This window comes from Symphalangus syndactylus, chromosome 4 (genome assembly GCF_028878055.3).
Source record: "Symphalangus syndactylus isolate Jambi chromosome 4, NHGRI_mSymSyn1-v2.1_pri, whole genome shotgun sequence".
Taxonomy (NCBI): domain Eukaryota; kingdom Metazoa; phylum Chordata; class Mammalia; order Primates; family Hylobatidae; genus Symphalangus; species Symphalangus syndactylus.
Window position 1 is genome coordinate 84031096 of NC_072426.2, and position 16607 is coordinate 84047702.

Genomic DNA, 16607 nt, shown 5'->3' on the forward strand with positions numbered 1-16607 from the left:
AGATAAAACAAATTGCAAGTCATTGCAGTGTGGCATTTATGTTCAGGATTTCCCCTTGTCCCACACTCATATTTGAAGTTGAAACATTCTTGACCTTGGAAAGATGAACCAGGTACCACAGGCCCAGTTCATTGGGCCTCCCCATTGAAGGCCAAGGGCACATATCTGAGTTCTGGTGATGTGGAAGGAAACAAGACAAAGAGGAGTCTGGAGTGGCTAGGGTGAAGAGGCATGGCAAAATATATTTTTTTCTTAAAGCTTTTTGATTAGGTAGAATACTAAAGGGACAGTCATAAATATGGTAGGTTATCAAAGGGGACTAACTGTTTCAACTGAACATTTGTGTTTTTATTTCTTATCTTATGGCCTATTGACTTCCATAGCCCATTGGTTCTGAAGATCAGAAACACAGAGTAGTTTAGGGATTTGCCCAGTGTGTAAGGGGGAAACCAAGTAGAACAAGTCCAGCTTTCAGGTCAGTGCCTGTGTATTTAAGGGCTCGGGCACATAGAAGGCGGTCTGCCGCCCTCAGGAGAGCATGGGGGTGCAGGCATGCCTGTCTGCTGGGAATATTCACAGCCCCTTTACTCCTAGAAAAGTGGTAGTTGCTCACGTAGGGCTCTCTAGTAATAGTAATGTATGGAATTTTTATATAATGTAATGTATATTTTATTTTTATTTTACTTTGGATTAAAGTTTAAAATTTCATAATGCTATCTTTTGTATTTAACAATAAATCACTTCATTGCTGTTTTTTGTCTTCGATATTTACCATTCAAGGAACAACAGCTAAAAAAGATCACTGCAAAACAAAAGCATCTCCAGGCCATCCTTGGAGGAGCAGAGGTGAAAATTGAACTAGATCACGCCAGTCTGGAAGAGGATGCAGGTAAGGATGCTAGGAGCAGTTTCTCTGTGCTCTTGTGATGCCTGATGCCTGTAGTCAGTGGAGGGTGTCTCTTTAGTCTTTGCCTGGGTTTTGAGAAAAATACATTTCTTTGCCTTAGTGTCAAAACAGATTTAGGAAAATTTTATTCTCTACACCTGCAGAACCAAATCCCTCTCAAAGAGAATTAAAGTAAACTTTTAAATCAGTTCATAGGAGGCTGCTGGTACACATTTATTCTTACATTTAATACACTGGAAGTCTTAAACATTCTTATATTGTTAATTTGATAAAGACAACTAGCATCATGATTAAATTACATGTTGGAAGCCCAACATCATTAATCGCATTTGTAGAGAATGGCTCTCACATGTCTTTAAAGAGCGTATTTGGCAGGCTTTCCAAGCATCAGTTTAAGAAAAGACATCTTCATTCAGGTACTCTGGGCAGTATTTCATTTACATTACTGTCTTGGATGGTTGTCTTTTGGAAAACCTTTTGGGAAATTCATAAGCTCTGGAACTAAATTATCTTTGCAGTCGTTGTGTGTGTGTGTGTGTGTGTACAAATTGTTGGTGGCTGCATAGGCATTGACTATTTGAAATACAGATTAAAGCTGCTTAGCATTAAATTCTCTAAGCAACTATTTTTACTAGCTTTAGAAGTTTATTCAGTAAGATGAGAATTGTTATGAAGAATTAATTGAAGCAATAGAAAAAAAAATATGTATATTTTTGAAACAGAGTTTCGCTCTTGTTGCCGAAGTTGGAGTGCAGTGGCACCATCTCAGCTCACTGCAACCTCTGCCTCCCGGGGACAAGCGATTCTCCTGCCTCAGCCTCCCAAGTAGCTGAGATTACAGGCACACACCACCACACCCGGCTAATTTTTTGTATTTTTAGTAGAAGCAGGGTTTCACCATGTTAGCCAAGCTGGTCTCGAACTCCTGACATCAGTTGATCTGCCCACCTTGGCCTCCCAAAGTGCTGGGATTATAGGTGTGAGCCACTGCACCCAGCCCAAAAGTACGTGGTTTTAAAGTTCAGCCTCTCAGAATTCATTAGGGCTATGACCACTGCTTTTAACTGCTGTGTACTATGTTTTTCATTGGTAACAGATGTTTGTTCCTGTCTGGCCGTCTCAGATCTGCTATTGTCTTTCACCTCCTACTGTGACTTTGGTAGTAGGGTTAATAGCTACCTCTTAGGGTTAATAGCTAAAACTTTGGTAGTAGGGTTAATAGCTACATTGTCTAGGGTTAATAGCTACATCCTCAAATCCAAGAGCCCCTTTTTATCCTTGTTCCACCTTGCCTGTCCACAGCAGCTGACACTTCTTTTCCTTGTGGGATCCCTGCTTCTCTACTGGTTTTCTTTTTAGCCCTCTGCCTACTTCTGCATAGTTATTTCTGGACTTATCTTAAATGTTGATGTTTCTCAGGGTTTCTCTGAGCCCTCTTCTTTTTTTTTTTTTTTTTTTTTGAGATGGAGTCTCGCTCTGTCGCCCAGGCTGGAGTGCGGTGGCGCAATCTCGGCTCACTGCAAGCTCCGCCTCCCGGGTTCACGCCATTCTCCCGCCTCAGCCTCTCCGAGCAGCTGGGACTACAGGCGCCCGCCATCGCGCCCGGCTAATTTTTTTGTATTTTTAGTAGAGACGGGGTTTCACCATGGTCTCGATCTCCTGACCTCGTGATCCACCCGCCTCGGCCTCCCAAAGTGCTGGGATTACAAGCGTGAGCCACCGCGCCCAGCCGCCCTCTTGTTCTACTGCGTCTCCCTGCTTATCTATTCCCCATGGCTTTTGCAGCCATCTAGGTTCTACTAGTACCTTATACAGATCTGTAGACATCTGGCTTTGCTCTTTTTTTGAGTTCCTGGTTCCTATTATATCTCTCTGTCTGGACACCAGCCAACACTTGAAGACATGAACTGAAATTGGAAGTTACACCATAACTGTAAAGTCACCCAGAAAGTATCCCTCTTTCATTAGTTGAAATTCAAAATTTCAACTAATGAAATTACTGGCAAAATTACCACATAACCAAAATACCAAAAGACCTAAGGCTTAATAGGAAGAAAATACTCAGTGTAAAGACCTAAGGCTTAATTGAGGCAAAATACTCAGTGTAAAGGAAAATATTTGTTAAATGGACTATATATAAAACCAAGAACTTCTGTCATCAGAAGATAGCATTTAGGGCAAGATACTGAGCTGGAGAAGATATTTGCAATACATGTGTGAATCAAAGGACTCAAATCTAGGGTGTAAAAAGAACTAGAAATCAGGCCGGGCACGGTGGCTCACGCTTGTAATCCCAGCACTTTGGGAGGCCGAGGCAGGCGGATCACAAGGTCAAGAGATCGAGACCACGGTGAAACCCCGTCTCTACTAAAAAATACAAAAAATTAGCCAGGTGTGGTGGCGGGCGCCTGTAGTCCCAGCTACTCGGAGAGGCTGAGGCAGGAGAATGGCGTGAATCCTGGAGGTGGAGCTTGCAGTGAGCCGAGATTGCGCCACTGCACTCCAGCCTGGGCGACAGAGCAAGACTCTGTCTCAAAAAAAAAAAAACAAAACAAACAAAAAAAAGAACTAGAAATCATTTAAAAAAAAAAAACAAAAATGGGCGAAAGACTGGAACACTTCCTACACAAAAAAGGCTGTCCAAAAGATAATTCATGAAAGGCACCTATTTTGTTAGTCATCAGGGAAATGTAAATTACAGCCATAATGTGGTAACACTACACATCTACCAAAATAGCTAACATGGAATGGCAAGAATATACACCAGTTGGAACTTTCTGACACAGCTGATGGGACTTTGGAAGGTAACACTTTGGAAAACTGACAGTGTCTACTAAAGCTTAGCATACCCAGATATATATATATATATATATAATCTCCAAAAGATATACATCAGAATATTCATAGCAACATTATTCCTAGTAGCCGAAACCTGGAAGCCACTCAAATGTGCATTAACAGTGAGAGTTAACAAACTACAGCTACATTCAACAGTAAGGATGCAGCTCAAAAGCATAATGTTGCATGAAGGAAGGTGGACACAGGGCACAAACATTTCCACTTATGTAGCATTCAGAGACAGGCGCAACTTGTCTGTACGTTAGGAGTCCAGGTCCGTTATTATCTTGGGGGGCGTAGAGGCTGGGAGGTAGCCTGAAGGGCTCATCTGATGGTGCTAGTGATTTCTGTTAGTTGATATGGGTGCTAGTTTATGAGTACGTTTTTTCTGAATATTCACTGAGTTCTACACTTAATGATTTGTGCACTTTCAGATGTATGTTTTATTTCAGAGCAAGTTTAATGAAAAACTGGGTATCACTGGCCTGTAAGAATCGTAGATTTTAGAATATGGATTCCTTCCTATTAAGCCTTAGATCTTTTGGTATTTTGGTTATGTGGTAATTTTGCCAGAGATGAATTTCAACTAATGAAAGAGGGATACTTTCTGGGTGACTTTACACTTATGGTGTAACTTCCAATTTTAGTTCATGTCTTCAAGTCAGTTAACTTCATGTATCTAACACAGTACTGCTGTCCAATAGACCTTTTTGCAGTGATGAAAATGTTCTCTGTGTTGCCCATTAGAGTAGCCATTAGTCACGTGTAGCTCTTGAGCACTTGAAAAAGGGCAAGTGCAACTGTGGAACTGAGTTTTTAACTTAATGTAATTTAAATTTAGATAGCTACAGGTGACTGGTAACTGCCATGCTGGGCAGTGTAGAGCTGACATTTATGTTTTTCCTATTTAGGTACAGGGTGATCCCTGTTTTTGGTTTTACTGTCTCTTGAATTTAAGTCCATCTGAATGTTGGGTTTAGCAATGACGTGAGAACTTCGGAGCTTGCTTCCTCATGGACTACTCTTCAGCTGATAAGGAAACACAGCTAAACTTGACTATTTATAACTGTATTTGTAAAGTAATAAGCCTATCTTTGGATGGCAGAGAGTATATAGTGAAATATTTTGGAGAAAAGTTACTGAGAAGTCGTCTTTTTGAACAGGAATGTATTAAATACAGCATGATGCTATAATAAATTTTATTCTGTCCTTCATGTGTAACATGCTTTAGTACATGGATGATTCTTTTTTTATATGAGTTACTTGTAGCTGCCTAATATTTCTTGAAAGAGTGAGCATTTCTTTTGTACCCTCGGAAAGTTTCATGCTAGTGCAAAACGCGTTGCTATTGTTCTTTCAGAGCCGGGGCCATCCAGTCTTGGCAGCATGCTCATGCCTGTCCAGGAGACTGCCTGGGAAGAGCTCATCCGCACTGGCCAGATGACACCTTTTGGTACCCAGATCCCTCAGAAACAGGAGAAAAAGCCCAGAAAAATCATGCTCAATGAAGCATCAGGCTTCGAAAAGTATTTGGCAGATCAAGCAAAACTGTCTTTTGAAAGGAAGAAGCAAGCTTGTAATAAAAGAGCAGGTAGAAAAGCTCCAGCCCCAGTCACGCCTCCAGCCCCAGTGCAAAATAAAAACAAACCAAACAAGAAAGCCAGAGTTCTGTCCAAAAAAGAGGAACGTTTGAAAAAGCACATCAAGAAACTCCAGAGGAGGGCTTTGCAGTTCCAGGGGAAAGTGGGATTGCCAAAGGCAGGGAGACCTTGGGGGTCAGACATGAGGCCAGAGGCAGAGGGAGACTCTGAGGGTGAAGAGTCTGAGTATTTCCCCACAGAGGAGGAGGAAGAGGAGGAAGATGATGAGGTGGAGGGGGCGGAGGCGGACCTGTCTGGAGATGGTACTGACTATGAGCTGAAGCCTCTGCCCAAGGGCCGGAAACGGCAGAAGAAAGTCCCCGTGCAGGAGATTGATTACGACTTTTTCCCAAGTTCTGGGGAAGAAGCTGAAGCTTCTCCTGTAGGAGGAGGAGGAGGAGGTCGGAAAGTGGGAAGATACCGAGATGACGGAGATGAAGATTATTATAAGCAGCGGTTAAGGTTGGTCTGTGGGGATTATAGATACATTGTACTGTTTGCTTTATCTTAGGTGACAGGTTTATTAATATGTAAGCATTCTAGATCCAGCTTAATATATTAGACCCCCGATTATACAGAGGTTGGATTTCTGCAGCTTTAACCTGCTAGAAGCAGTGGGGCCCCTGAGTCCTTAATGGTGCTGGCCCCAAATGCATGTACTTCTAGGTCTTTATTTGGATTTAGAGGCAAGTCTAAGATGAAAAACTTAAGGGAAGGCTGGGGCAAGAGGCATACAGAGGGCTGAGTGAGCTGTGTCGCCTTTATACCGACAGTCACCCTAGAATAAGTATCAGGAAAAAGAAAAGGGTGAATTAATGCATACTGGATAGGGGTTTCTGTTTTCCCTTTTGAGGCAGGAAAGTAATTTTAGAGAACTTTTCTTCAAAAAAGAGCTGAAACTTAAGCTTTGGCCTAGAAAGAATAAGCTTGCTTTTGTAAATCCTTCCTTTGTCTTGAGAAAATAGTCATCTGCATAATTATAAGCCACCATCATGCAAAAAGTGTACTTTGTATGCACAGCATACCTTTCTTTTCACTGTTGTTTTTTTATGTTAGAGGCTGACTTTGGCTTTTAGCTCCATGACATTGTCATTGTATAAAGCAAGCACCGTAAAAGGGAAGGTGAACGTGTGAAACATGAAGTCTGAATTGCATATTGCCACACGTTTTCTATGAGCCAGGAAAAATAATCTGCATTGCAGGCCTCCCCATGGTGGCCCACTGAACACTGTGCTACTGCTGCGCATTTCAAGTCTCCTTGACTTAGAGCTCACTTAGCTCTAAGGAAGTCAAAGGGAAAAAGGAACCTTATTACTTTTAAAATACTTGATAGTGGGATGGCTTTTTCCTAATCCTCAACAGTTTTTTCTTATTTCTCAAGGTGAAGAGACCTAGTTTGTTGTATTTATTGGCCTGTGTAAGTGAAGGTTGATCTGGTGTTTTTTCTTGTTACTTAGAACTGCTAATTAACCCCTGTCCAGATACTACAGACATTCCATAACCTTTCCAAAATAGATGCGTCAGAATTCTTTTAAACAGTAATTTGAGGACGTGTGACTTAAATCCTGTTCTTTAGAGTTGTGTAGCACTCACATTCTAGTAGCACCTTATGTAGTAATGCACAGATGAGGGCTGGCTTATATTTGTCATCCCTCAGCACAGCTTTTGTTTCTGTGCACGTTTATTACCTGTAAAGTTGTTTGAGGAATGTTGCCCAGTACTCTTGAACGGTGAGCAGTGTCAGACTTTTTCTTAACTACTGCAAGGAATTAATAAAAGTGTTAATGTCAACATATTGATTATAAATGGAGCAATATATATTTTTCCAATTAAATTGGGTCAATATTAAATATGTTTAAAATATATCAGTATTTTGATCAAGAGCAATTTATTTTGATTGAATTTTAAATGTGGGTTTAGTTTAATTTGATGGCAATAAGTTTTTCTTAATAATGTTAAGATTGTAAAACAATTTATTATTTCCAGAGCCAATATTTTGCTAAAGCTACAGTGAAATCTCAAATGAATTTCAGAAATATCAATAACTCTTAATTGCCACCAAAATACGATAGCTCTTAACATTTTATAGCTACAGTTATTAAGGCTGTGAAACTGCAGATATCCACATTGAAATATTTGTATTACATCTCCTTTGGTGCTGTTTGGATTGGGGGATGAAAGAAAATAAAATGCTCAGGATTGAGAAACATATTAGAACTGCCAGTCTCTCTATATTTTGTTACTCATTGCTGATCTTTGTAGACTAATTGAAATGGTAATGCTATTCCCTTGAGAAACAAAAAGACCTTTAGGGTTGCTTGTCTTAGCAGTGGTTTGACGATGGATGATTAGAATACAGTCATAGAGTTTACAACATAGAAAATTAGTTTTTTTTTAGTGGTTAGAATTTAGGAATAGTTCCCAGGGTAGGCACCCTTTGCTGAACTTAACACCTTTTACTGAGGGTATAGCCTGTTAATTATAATGCTCTTTTCAACTCTAGGAAGTGAGAGTGGGTGACTTCTGGATATCTCATCCTCTTTATTCTCTCAGCTTGAGAGCCATCGGCCTTTCACTGGCACTAGGTTCACCCTAACTAGGTACCTTTGTTTTAGCTGATACTTACTAGGAATTTTCCGTCAAGCCCTTTCCATAGCTTTTTTATGGAACTGGGCGGTCGCATTTTGGATCCTGCTTCCTTCATTTGGCTGAAGCCCTCAGCTCAGTCTTTGAAGTTTTAACCGTTTTTCAAACCGTGTATTCCGCCTTCCCATGTGTTTCTCCTGCCTCCTCCTCTGCACTGAACTGTATCTTGATGCCGGCTCCTCAGTGGGTTCCCTGGTTTTCATACCCTTTCATGTCATACAGGATGGATGAGCCACTGCTTAGAAGTAAATATTCTGTCAGTTCTATGGTCAGTGGTATACAGGTCTTATAAAACATACATTATTTTTTCATTTTAATTTTGTGCTACCACGGTTTCCATTTGCTTATGGCTGTTGGTTGTGAGGTCTAGTGCTTTCTTAAAATATACTACTGCTTTGCACATTGTGGACCTGGGAGCTCCAGGTGCCAAATAAAGATTTAATAGGACTAACACACCTTCAGTGTTTGAGTGATGTGGGTTCCTGGTGAGCACCTACATGCTGCTTACCTAGTCCAGGCTGTGCAGCCAAGACAGCCCCGTGTGGCCTAGAAGACCAAACATTTCATATGAACCTTGCCCCTTCAGGGTGATAAAGATCAGGGCGCTTGTCCCCAGTCCTTGTTACTCCATGTCATTGATTCACTTCCCAGTTGACATATTCGAGGTCAGCCCCCATAGCTTTATCTTTGCTTTCATGTCAACAATGCATGTCTGCATCCTTGCACTGGCTTCAAGGATTTCTGGCAAAAAATTTGCAGTCTGTTAATAGACTTGGGCACAAATAGGACCTAACCAAGTGTGAAGGGAATAATGAATTCAGACTGAGGTATTTGGGAGAGGCTGTGGAGGAAGTTCATCCAGTGCAGGGTCTTGTCTTGTTGGGTGGCTCAGATATATTAATATGGCCCTCATCCAAATGAGCAATGTTACGCATTTGTCCCTAAACTCCAGGTGCATCATTGAGAAGGGAAGGAATTTGCTTTGCTTTGGAGGCACACTATTTCCTCAGGGTTCTCATTTGGATTGCCTTGGAGGTTGGTGTGATGCCACAATGTGCAGAGAGGCTGAGGACAGGGAGGGCAGGTGGGCTTCACTTTCCAGCCAGCTCTGATTTCTGGGGAGTGGTAGTCTATTCAGGGGGCTCCGAGGCCCTGTTTGGGTGGACTGCGAAAGAGTGTGCAGTTCCTCAGTGATGTCTATCATAGACACAGTGGGGAACTAGCAACATTCATGCTAGGTATTTGCCAACCTTGATGTAATAAAACAAATGTCACTGACTCTTGCCTCTTTGTCCAGCAGTGGTCAGCACTGCTTGGTCAGGCTGCGGGGCATAGATGGGTTGCATCCTGAGTGAGAAAATGCATTTCCAGATATGTTTTTGTCTCTTCTTGCTGGCAGGACTAGGGTTAGCATTTATCATTTGACTTAAACTCATTCCCCCAAGTTCTTACTCTGTTTTCATCTGCCGGCAGTTACTATTTAAGTTGCTGCCCTCACAGACTGTACTTCTTTGGCAACGAGCACAGACTAGAACAAAGCTTCCTCACCCACAGACTGATTATGCAGTGTCACTGGGAGCCCCCAACACTGGAGATGCTGCTTAGGAAGTCTAGCATGGGGTCACCGGGCAGGACTTTTAAAAAATGTTCCCAGATGGCTCTGATCACTGTCAGGTTTGGGAGCTAGGGATGGAAATAAATCAATCTTATGTATTTCTTTTTTCTGGGGGCTGCAGCTTTTGGCTGATGCAGTTTGTATATCAGTTTCTTAAAAATCCTCTTTTATGTGCCCTGCACAATTGTATGTACACAGGGGAGGGCCTGTCAGGGAGCCTTAGCTAAATGCTGTATGTCATAGATCATCTGGTTCTTGTGGGGTGTGTGTGTCAGAATCACATGGGGAACACCTTCAGAGGGTAGGGGCCTGGGCTCAACCTGGGGAGTCCGAGGCAGCAGGTGCGGGGCGGGAGGAGCTGGGCGGGAGGAGCTGGGCACTGCACTTGTGCTTTGGCTGAGCTCCCGCTGACTCTGAGGGGAGCTTGGTGACATTCTTCATGGTCCACAGGCTCTTGTTCAGAAAGAACTATGTTCTCATTTAGGAGAGCTTTGAGGCAGTTGGAAAGCATTGTTGGTAAGGATGTTGAGGCTTGAGAATGTAATGCTTTTTTCTTTACTTTGGCCCACACTCAGCAAATAATTGCCTCTGGGATAGATCCCCAACCCGTGCCCACCCCAATCAGGGAAACACAGTGGGGAGTTCAGAAACGGACTCTTCAGTAGGCGGTGCCCGAGTCTCCTCAGATGACCTGGTGCATTGGGCTAAGCTGCTAAACGCACAGCCTGAAGTGGATTTGCGTTGGTTCCTCTGCATGGTTTGAAGGCTCCCTCGCCACCTTTCAGCACTTCTGATGAGTCCCTATTTTTGTTGTAAAAGTATGACAACAATATTAAGATGAAAAAATGACTTCTATTTTTTATGTTTTTATTTTCTACACGTCATTCCAGTCTTTGGTTCTGTGAATACACATATTTACATGGTTATAATCACGGCCCCTCCAGTTAATTGGCTTGCCCACAATCTTACTGTGAAGTAGAGCTGAGATTTGAAGTCGGCTGGGCCCTCTACATACGTGTTTCCTTCCCTTTGTGGGATTGAGTAGAAGGTGCAATATTTAGGTATGACCACAGGGTGGTGCCACGAATCAACACATAGCTGCCCCCACCTCCATTGGACTGGAAACGAAACCAAAAACGTAAGCCTGTGATCTGGGAATTTGGATGAGGATATAAGGAGATGGCTCAGGAGTCTGGAAGACCTGGCAAGTATGGTGTGGATGGGGATAGAATTTACTTCATGGTCTGGTGTAACCTGAATCTGTAGTCTTGATGCCTGTTGATATAATTGGTTTTTAATACATTTTTGATCCTAAAGGTTTTTCTTGTGCCCTATTTTTTACCTTTTTTACATGAGTAACTCTGAGATGTAAAGGGCTGATAAAGATTCCATTCATTGTGTAAGTCTTACAGAATGTCTTCTAATAGTCTGTGAGACATAATCTCCTGCGAAGATAATACTCTTCATTGTCCTTCCCCTGAGCACTGGGTCTCTGTGGCCAGGGCCCCATTGAATCCTGGCTTGGGAGGGTTGGGTTGTGCACATCCACTGTTCTGAGGAGGGAGCTCTCAGCATTTCAGATGCTGAGGGGTCAAGCCAAGTAGAATGATTGTTATGAAGAGAGTCTTGTGGATTTGGAATGTTGCAGCCTTTAGGGCCTGAGCAAGGGTGGCATTAAGTGGAGGTGGGGGCAGGGGCGGGAGTGGTGCACAAGAACAATGATGGCTGACATGTTTGAATGCATACCACTTAGTGGTTCTTGTGGTTCTTCTTATATAGGTTAATTCGTTTAATCCTTAGAGCCACCCAGGAGATAGGACTTTGAGCCCAGAGAGATGAAGTCATTTGCTCAAGGCAGCAGTCAGTGGAAGGGCTTGGAGAAGGAGAAGGGGTCTGAAGGTGGTTTGGGACACATGAGAGTGATCTCGCAGCTTGGTTTGCTGTAGCAGACTCGGACAAGCATTGCTTCAGTGCCTGGTTTCTCCCTCCACTTGATGGGGGACAATTCCAACCCAGTGTCCCATTCCTATCCTGAAATGCTTCTAAAGGCAGTGCCCTGAGAACCACCAACCTCATAGCCTGTCTCCATTTTATTGTCTTCTGGGAACCTCTTCTGTCTAGCACCCGTTTGCACTGGGATTGTCCTGTCTGTCCTTCAGTTGGATCATGGTTTGCACCTGATGAGGATTTAGCAATTTTAGGCTGTGCTTCAGCAAAGGCCAACTCACAATGTGGAGGTTGATTTGATTGTGCCTTTTTTTTTAAAGCCCAAATTAAAGAGAAAAAACAAAACTCTCCCAAAATCTGAATTTAGTAAAAGTTTGAGATTTTATCCAGAAACCTAAATATAATGATTTTAAGAATGTTCTTAACATCTCTGAGAGTTCATTTTTCTCAAGAAATAAGCCTGGCTGGGCACAATGGCTCATACCTGTAATCCCAGCACTTTAGGAGGCCAAGTCAGGAGGATTGCTTGGGCTCAAGAGTTCGAGACCAGCCTGGGCAACATGGTGAAACCCCAAAAATAGAAAAAGTTAGCTGGGTGTGTTGGTGTGCGCCTGTAGTCCCAGCTACCCAGGAGGCTGAGGTGGGCGGATCACTTGAGCCTGAGAGAAAAAAAAAAGAAGCCTATGTTCTTTTTCTTTTAGGAATCTGTAAGTTGAAAGAAAAAGTTACACTTTTAAAACCTATTTATGCCTAGTGTTCCATTATTGGAACGCTAAGCATGTGGGAGTTATTTATACCCTATTGCTCAAGGTCATTGCCAAGGTCTGATTTTTCACACGTCTGCCTCCTGAGGGTACATGTTATCACTTGGTGCACAGAGTTAGTTACTGCTACAGATACTGGCATGCTGAAAGCTTGTCAAAAAGTGATGTGAGTTTTCAGAAACATTTTTGAGTATCCAAAGACAGGTACATACAACTTTACTGCACTATATCTTATACTAGTAATTTTTAAAAAATAACTTCCTACTAGTTATGCTATTGTGCGGTAAAAAGAAGATACAGAAAGTATTATTGTTTCATTAGTTAGGGGTTTGACATTTTTCATGTTCCTCTTTTGGAACACTAGGCAAAACCACTACCACTAGGACTAATAATACCTTTTTTCCGTTTTAGTCCCAAGATGCCTCGAACACTAAGTTTACATGAAATAACTGACCTTTTAGAGACAGATGACAGCATAGAAGCAAGTGCTATAGTGATACAACCACCTGAAAATGCTACAGCACCTGTTTCTGATGAGGAATCAGGAGATGAAGAAGGTGGAACAATAAATAATCTGCCAGGTTCTTTGTTGCACACAGCTGCGTATCTTATTCAAGATGGCTCTGATGCTGAGTCTGACTCAGATGATCCCTCATACGCACCTAAAGATGACTCTCCTGATGAAGTTCCATCTACGTTTACTGTGCAGCAACCTCCACCATCAAGGAGGAGGAAAATGACAAAAATTGTTTGCAAATGGAAAAAAGCCGACCTAACTGTACAACCCGTAACAGGTAGAGTTATAGCACCACCAAACGATTTCTTCACTGTAATGAGAACTCCCACAGAAATTCTTGAACTTTTTCTTGATGACGAGGTCATTGAACTCATTGTCAAATACTCCAACTTATATGCTTGCAGTAAAGGTGTACATCTTGACTTGACTAGCTCTGAATTCAAATGTTTTCTGGGAATTATTTTTCTGAGTGGTTATGTCTCAGTTCCTAGAAGGCGTATGTTTTGGGAACAAAGAACAGATGTGCATAATGTACTGGTTAGTGCTGCCATGAGACGTGACCGGTTTGAAACTATATTTTCTAATTTGCATGTTGCTGACAATGCAAATTTGGATCCAGTGGACAAATTTTCCAAATTGCGACCTCTCATAAGCAAACTCAATGAGAGATGCATGAAATTTGTTCCAAATGAAACATATTTCAGCTTTGATGAATTCATGGTTCCTTATTTTGGTCGTCACGGGTACAAGCAATTTATTCGGGGAAAGCCCATTCGGTTTGGCTATAAGTTTTGGTGTGGTGCCACCTGTCTGGGCTACATTTGCTGGTTTCAGCCATATCAGGGTAAAAACCCAAATACTAAACATGAGGAATATGGTGTCGGTGCGTCACTTGTCCTTCAGTTTAGTGAGGCACTTACAGAGGCACACCCTGGACAATACCATTTTGTATTCAATAACTTTTTCACCAGTATTGGACTTCTTGATAAGCTCAGTTCAATGGGACATCAGGCAACAGGTACAGTGAGGAAGGATCACATTGACAAAGTTCCACTGGAATCAGATGTAGCTTTAAAGAAAAAAGAAAGAGGCACATTTGATTATCGAATTGATGGCAAAGGCAATATTGTCTGCAGATGGAATGATAACAGTGTTGTCACTGTTGCCTCATCTGGTGCTGGTATCCATCCCCTGTGTCTTGTCAGTCGTTATTCCCAGAAACTGAAAAAGAAGATCCAAGTTCAGCAGCCAAACATGATCAAAGTGTATAACCAGTTCATGGGAGGCGTAGACAAAGCTGATGAAAACATTGATAAGTATCGGGCATCAATCCGTGGAAAGAAATGGTATTCAAGCCCTCTTTTGTTCTGTTTCGAATTGGTCTTACAAAATGCTTGGCAATTGCATAAAACATATGATGAAAAACCAGTGGATTTTCTGGAGTTTCGTCGACGTGTGGTATGCCATTATCTGGAGACCCATGGTCATCCTCCAGAACCTGGCCAGAAAGGAAGACCTCAGAAGCGTAACATTGACTCGCGTTATGATGGCATAAATCATGTGATAGTCAAACAGGGAAAGCAAACGCGATGCGCTGAATGTCATAAGAACACAACTTTTCGATGTGAAAAATGTGATGTTGCCTTACATGTGAAGTGTTCCGTTGAATATCACACTGAATAGCAGGTGTCACCACCTCCTGAGACAAGAAACATAATTTTATACATTATGTAAAATTTAGCAGTGGTTTTGCCTAGTGTTCCAATTTTGGAATGTCACATAACAGTGGAACATAATAAATTTTTTTTTATTCAAATTTTTGTTCCTTGAATTTTTCTAGGTAACATATATGAATTCCACGCAAAAATTCAAAAAATTGTAACCTCAGACATAAATGGGTTAAAGATGTTTTCTTAGAGAGCACATTGGCTTCTTTTAAATAACAAAGCTGAGACACAAATGAAGACTAATTCTGCTTCCTGCTCTGCACACACCTTTCATTCTTGGCTCTGGGCATAATTGTCTGCATCAGTCTTAATTTACTCCATGAGATCTGCACTCCTAACTGAGGGTATTTCATCTGCTCAGATGTGCCAATTAAGTTTACCCAGATAGACCATAAAAAGGAAGATAAGAAAAGTAAAACACCAAGTATCTCAATTTAGCAAATTAGACTAATCTGTAAGGGATTCTTAGCTGTCTGAAATAGAAAACCTATCATACTACAGAATGCAAACCATATTAAATACCCAGCTTGGTGCCTGAGTATATTTTTAAAAATCAAATTGTACTCATTGTGCCTCTGTTGTTGAATTTCTTAAATGGATATTGCAATAGGTAGAGAATGATCTTGAGGTTGAAATGTCACTCTGTATTAAGAATGATCTAACTGTATGATACACAGCTTTTTCCTTACAGACAGTGTAGATTTAAACTGCTCTGTGTATAGTGATCCTTGCAACATAAAAATATTATGACAGAGCAGTAAGGTCTGTTTTGAATTTTGAGCACCACGGTAGGTGACCTCCTTGAAGTTTTGGAGAGGGCATGTTTATTTTATTAATATGATCTCAGGCAACTAATATTTGACAATTCCCATTAATATGTGTATTCTGTCCCTTTTGTGTATTGGTATGGGCAGTTGTGTACATTGATTTGTCTAGTATAAAATGTGTATTACATGATTGTTCAGCCTATATCATGTATAGTTCAAAGAACTGCTAAACTGATTTTACTGTTACTTGGAAAAGTTTTCAGGGGTGTAGTGAAGGGTGAGTTTTGACTTACTTTGCACACTATTAAGGTGGGGAAGGAATCATGTTATTGTACAAAAATGAAGGCAGTCTTTCCCTTCTTTAAACCTTAGTCCTGATGTTTTTTTAAGACAACATTTGGATTGAAGTTTTAGAATTTGGTTTGTTCTTTTGCAATTGCTTTCGTTCTGTGGCAGTTAGAGGACCCTTCGCTGACACTGTGAGAAAAGGAGTGGTACTAGAGAGTTTGGAAAATACTTTCTGAAGACAGTATTATGTAACAGATAGGAATATAGACTCTGGAACTTGATTATCTGGGTTTGAATCTTTTCCTTAACTCATTGGTAATCTTGGACAGTTTCCTTTCTTTCTCCCTGTCTGCTTTAACTGTTTAAAAAAAAAAAAAAGAGAGAGAGAATAGCAATAGTATTGATATGGTTTGGCTTTCTGTCCCCACCCGAGTCTCATCTTGAATTGTAATCCCCATGTGTCAAGGGAGAAACCTGATGGGAAGTGATTGGATTATGGGGGCGGTTCCCCCATGCTGTTCTCACGATAGTTAGTTTTCACGAGAGCTTATTGTTTTAAAAGTGGAAGTTTTTCCTGTGCTTGCACTCACTTCCTCCTGCCGCCTTGTGAAGAAGGTGCCCTTCACCTTCCACCATGATTGTAAGTTTCCTGAGGCCTCCCAGCCGGGCCAAATTGTGAGTCAATTAAACCTCTTTCCTTATAAATTACCCAGTCTTGGGTATTTCTTTATAGCAGTGTGAAAATGGACTCATACAGTATAGTATCTTCCTTATTAGGTTGTAAAGATTAAATGAATTAATAAATGTGAAATACTTAAAATAGTGCCGGTACCCAGTATCACTGTCAGTCATAATTACTATTTGTTTTCTGACCCAATTAAAAAATATGTATGTATGTGTGTATATGTAATCTCAAAACAAAACTTGTCCAGAGCTAGCAGACTTTCCTTA

The 16607-nt window shown here is 41.3% G+C and overlaps 1 protein-coding gene across 4 annotated transcripts in view; it reads left to right on the top strand.

The window, feature by feature from the left end:
- LOC129480879 (chimeric ERCC6-PGBD3 protein) overlaps positions 1 to 16607 on the top strand; it is an 89080-nt gene that overhangs the window by 9793 nt on the left and 62680 nt on the right. For 2 of the 4 annotated variants that reach the window (XM_063638063.1, XM_055275352.2), the window contains exons 4-6: positions 781 to 889; positions 5106 to 5847; positions 12769 to 14690. In XM_063638063.1, coding sequence (XP_063494133.1) covers positions 781 to 889; positions 5106 to 5847; positions 12769 to 14557 — 2640 coding nt within the window. In that variant the 3' untranslated portion in view covers positions 14558 to 14690. Of the gene's footprint in view, positions 1 to 780; positions 890 to 5105; positions 5848 to 12768; positions 14691 to 16607 lie in introns of those variants that run through there. The other 2 variants (XM_055275350.2, XM_055275351.2) reach the window with 1 other exon arrangement.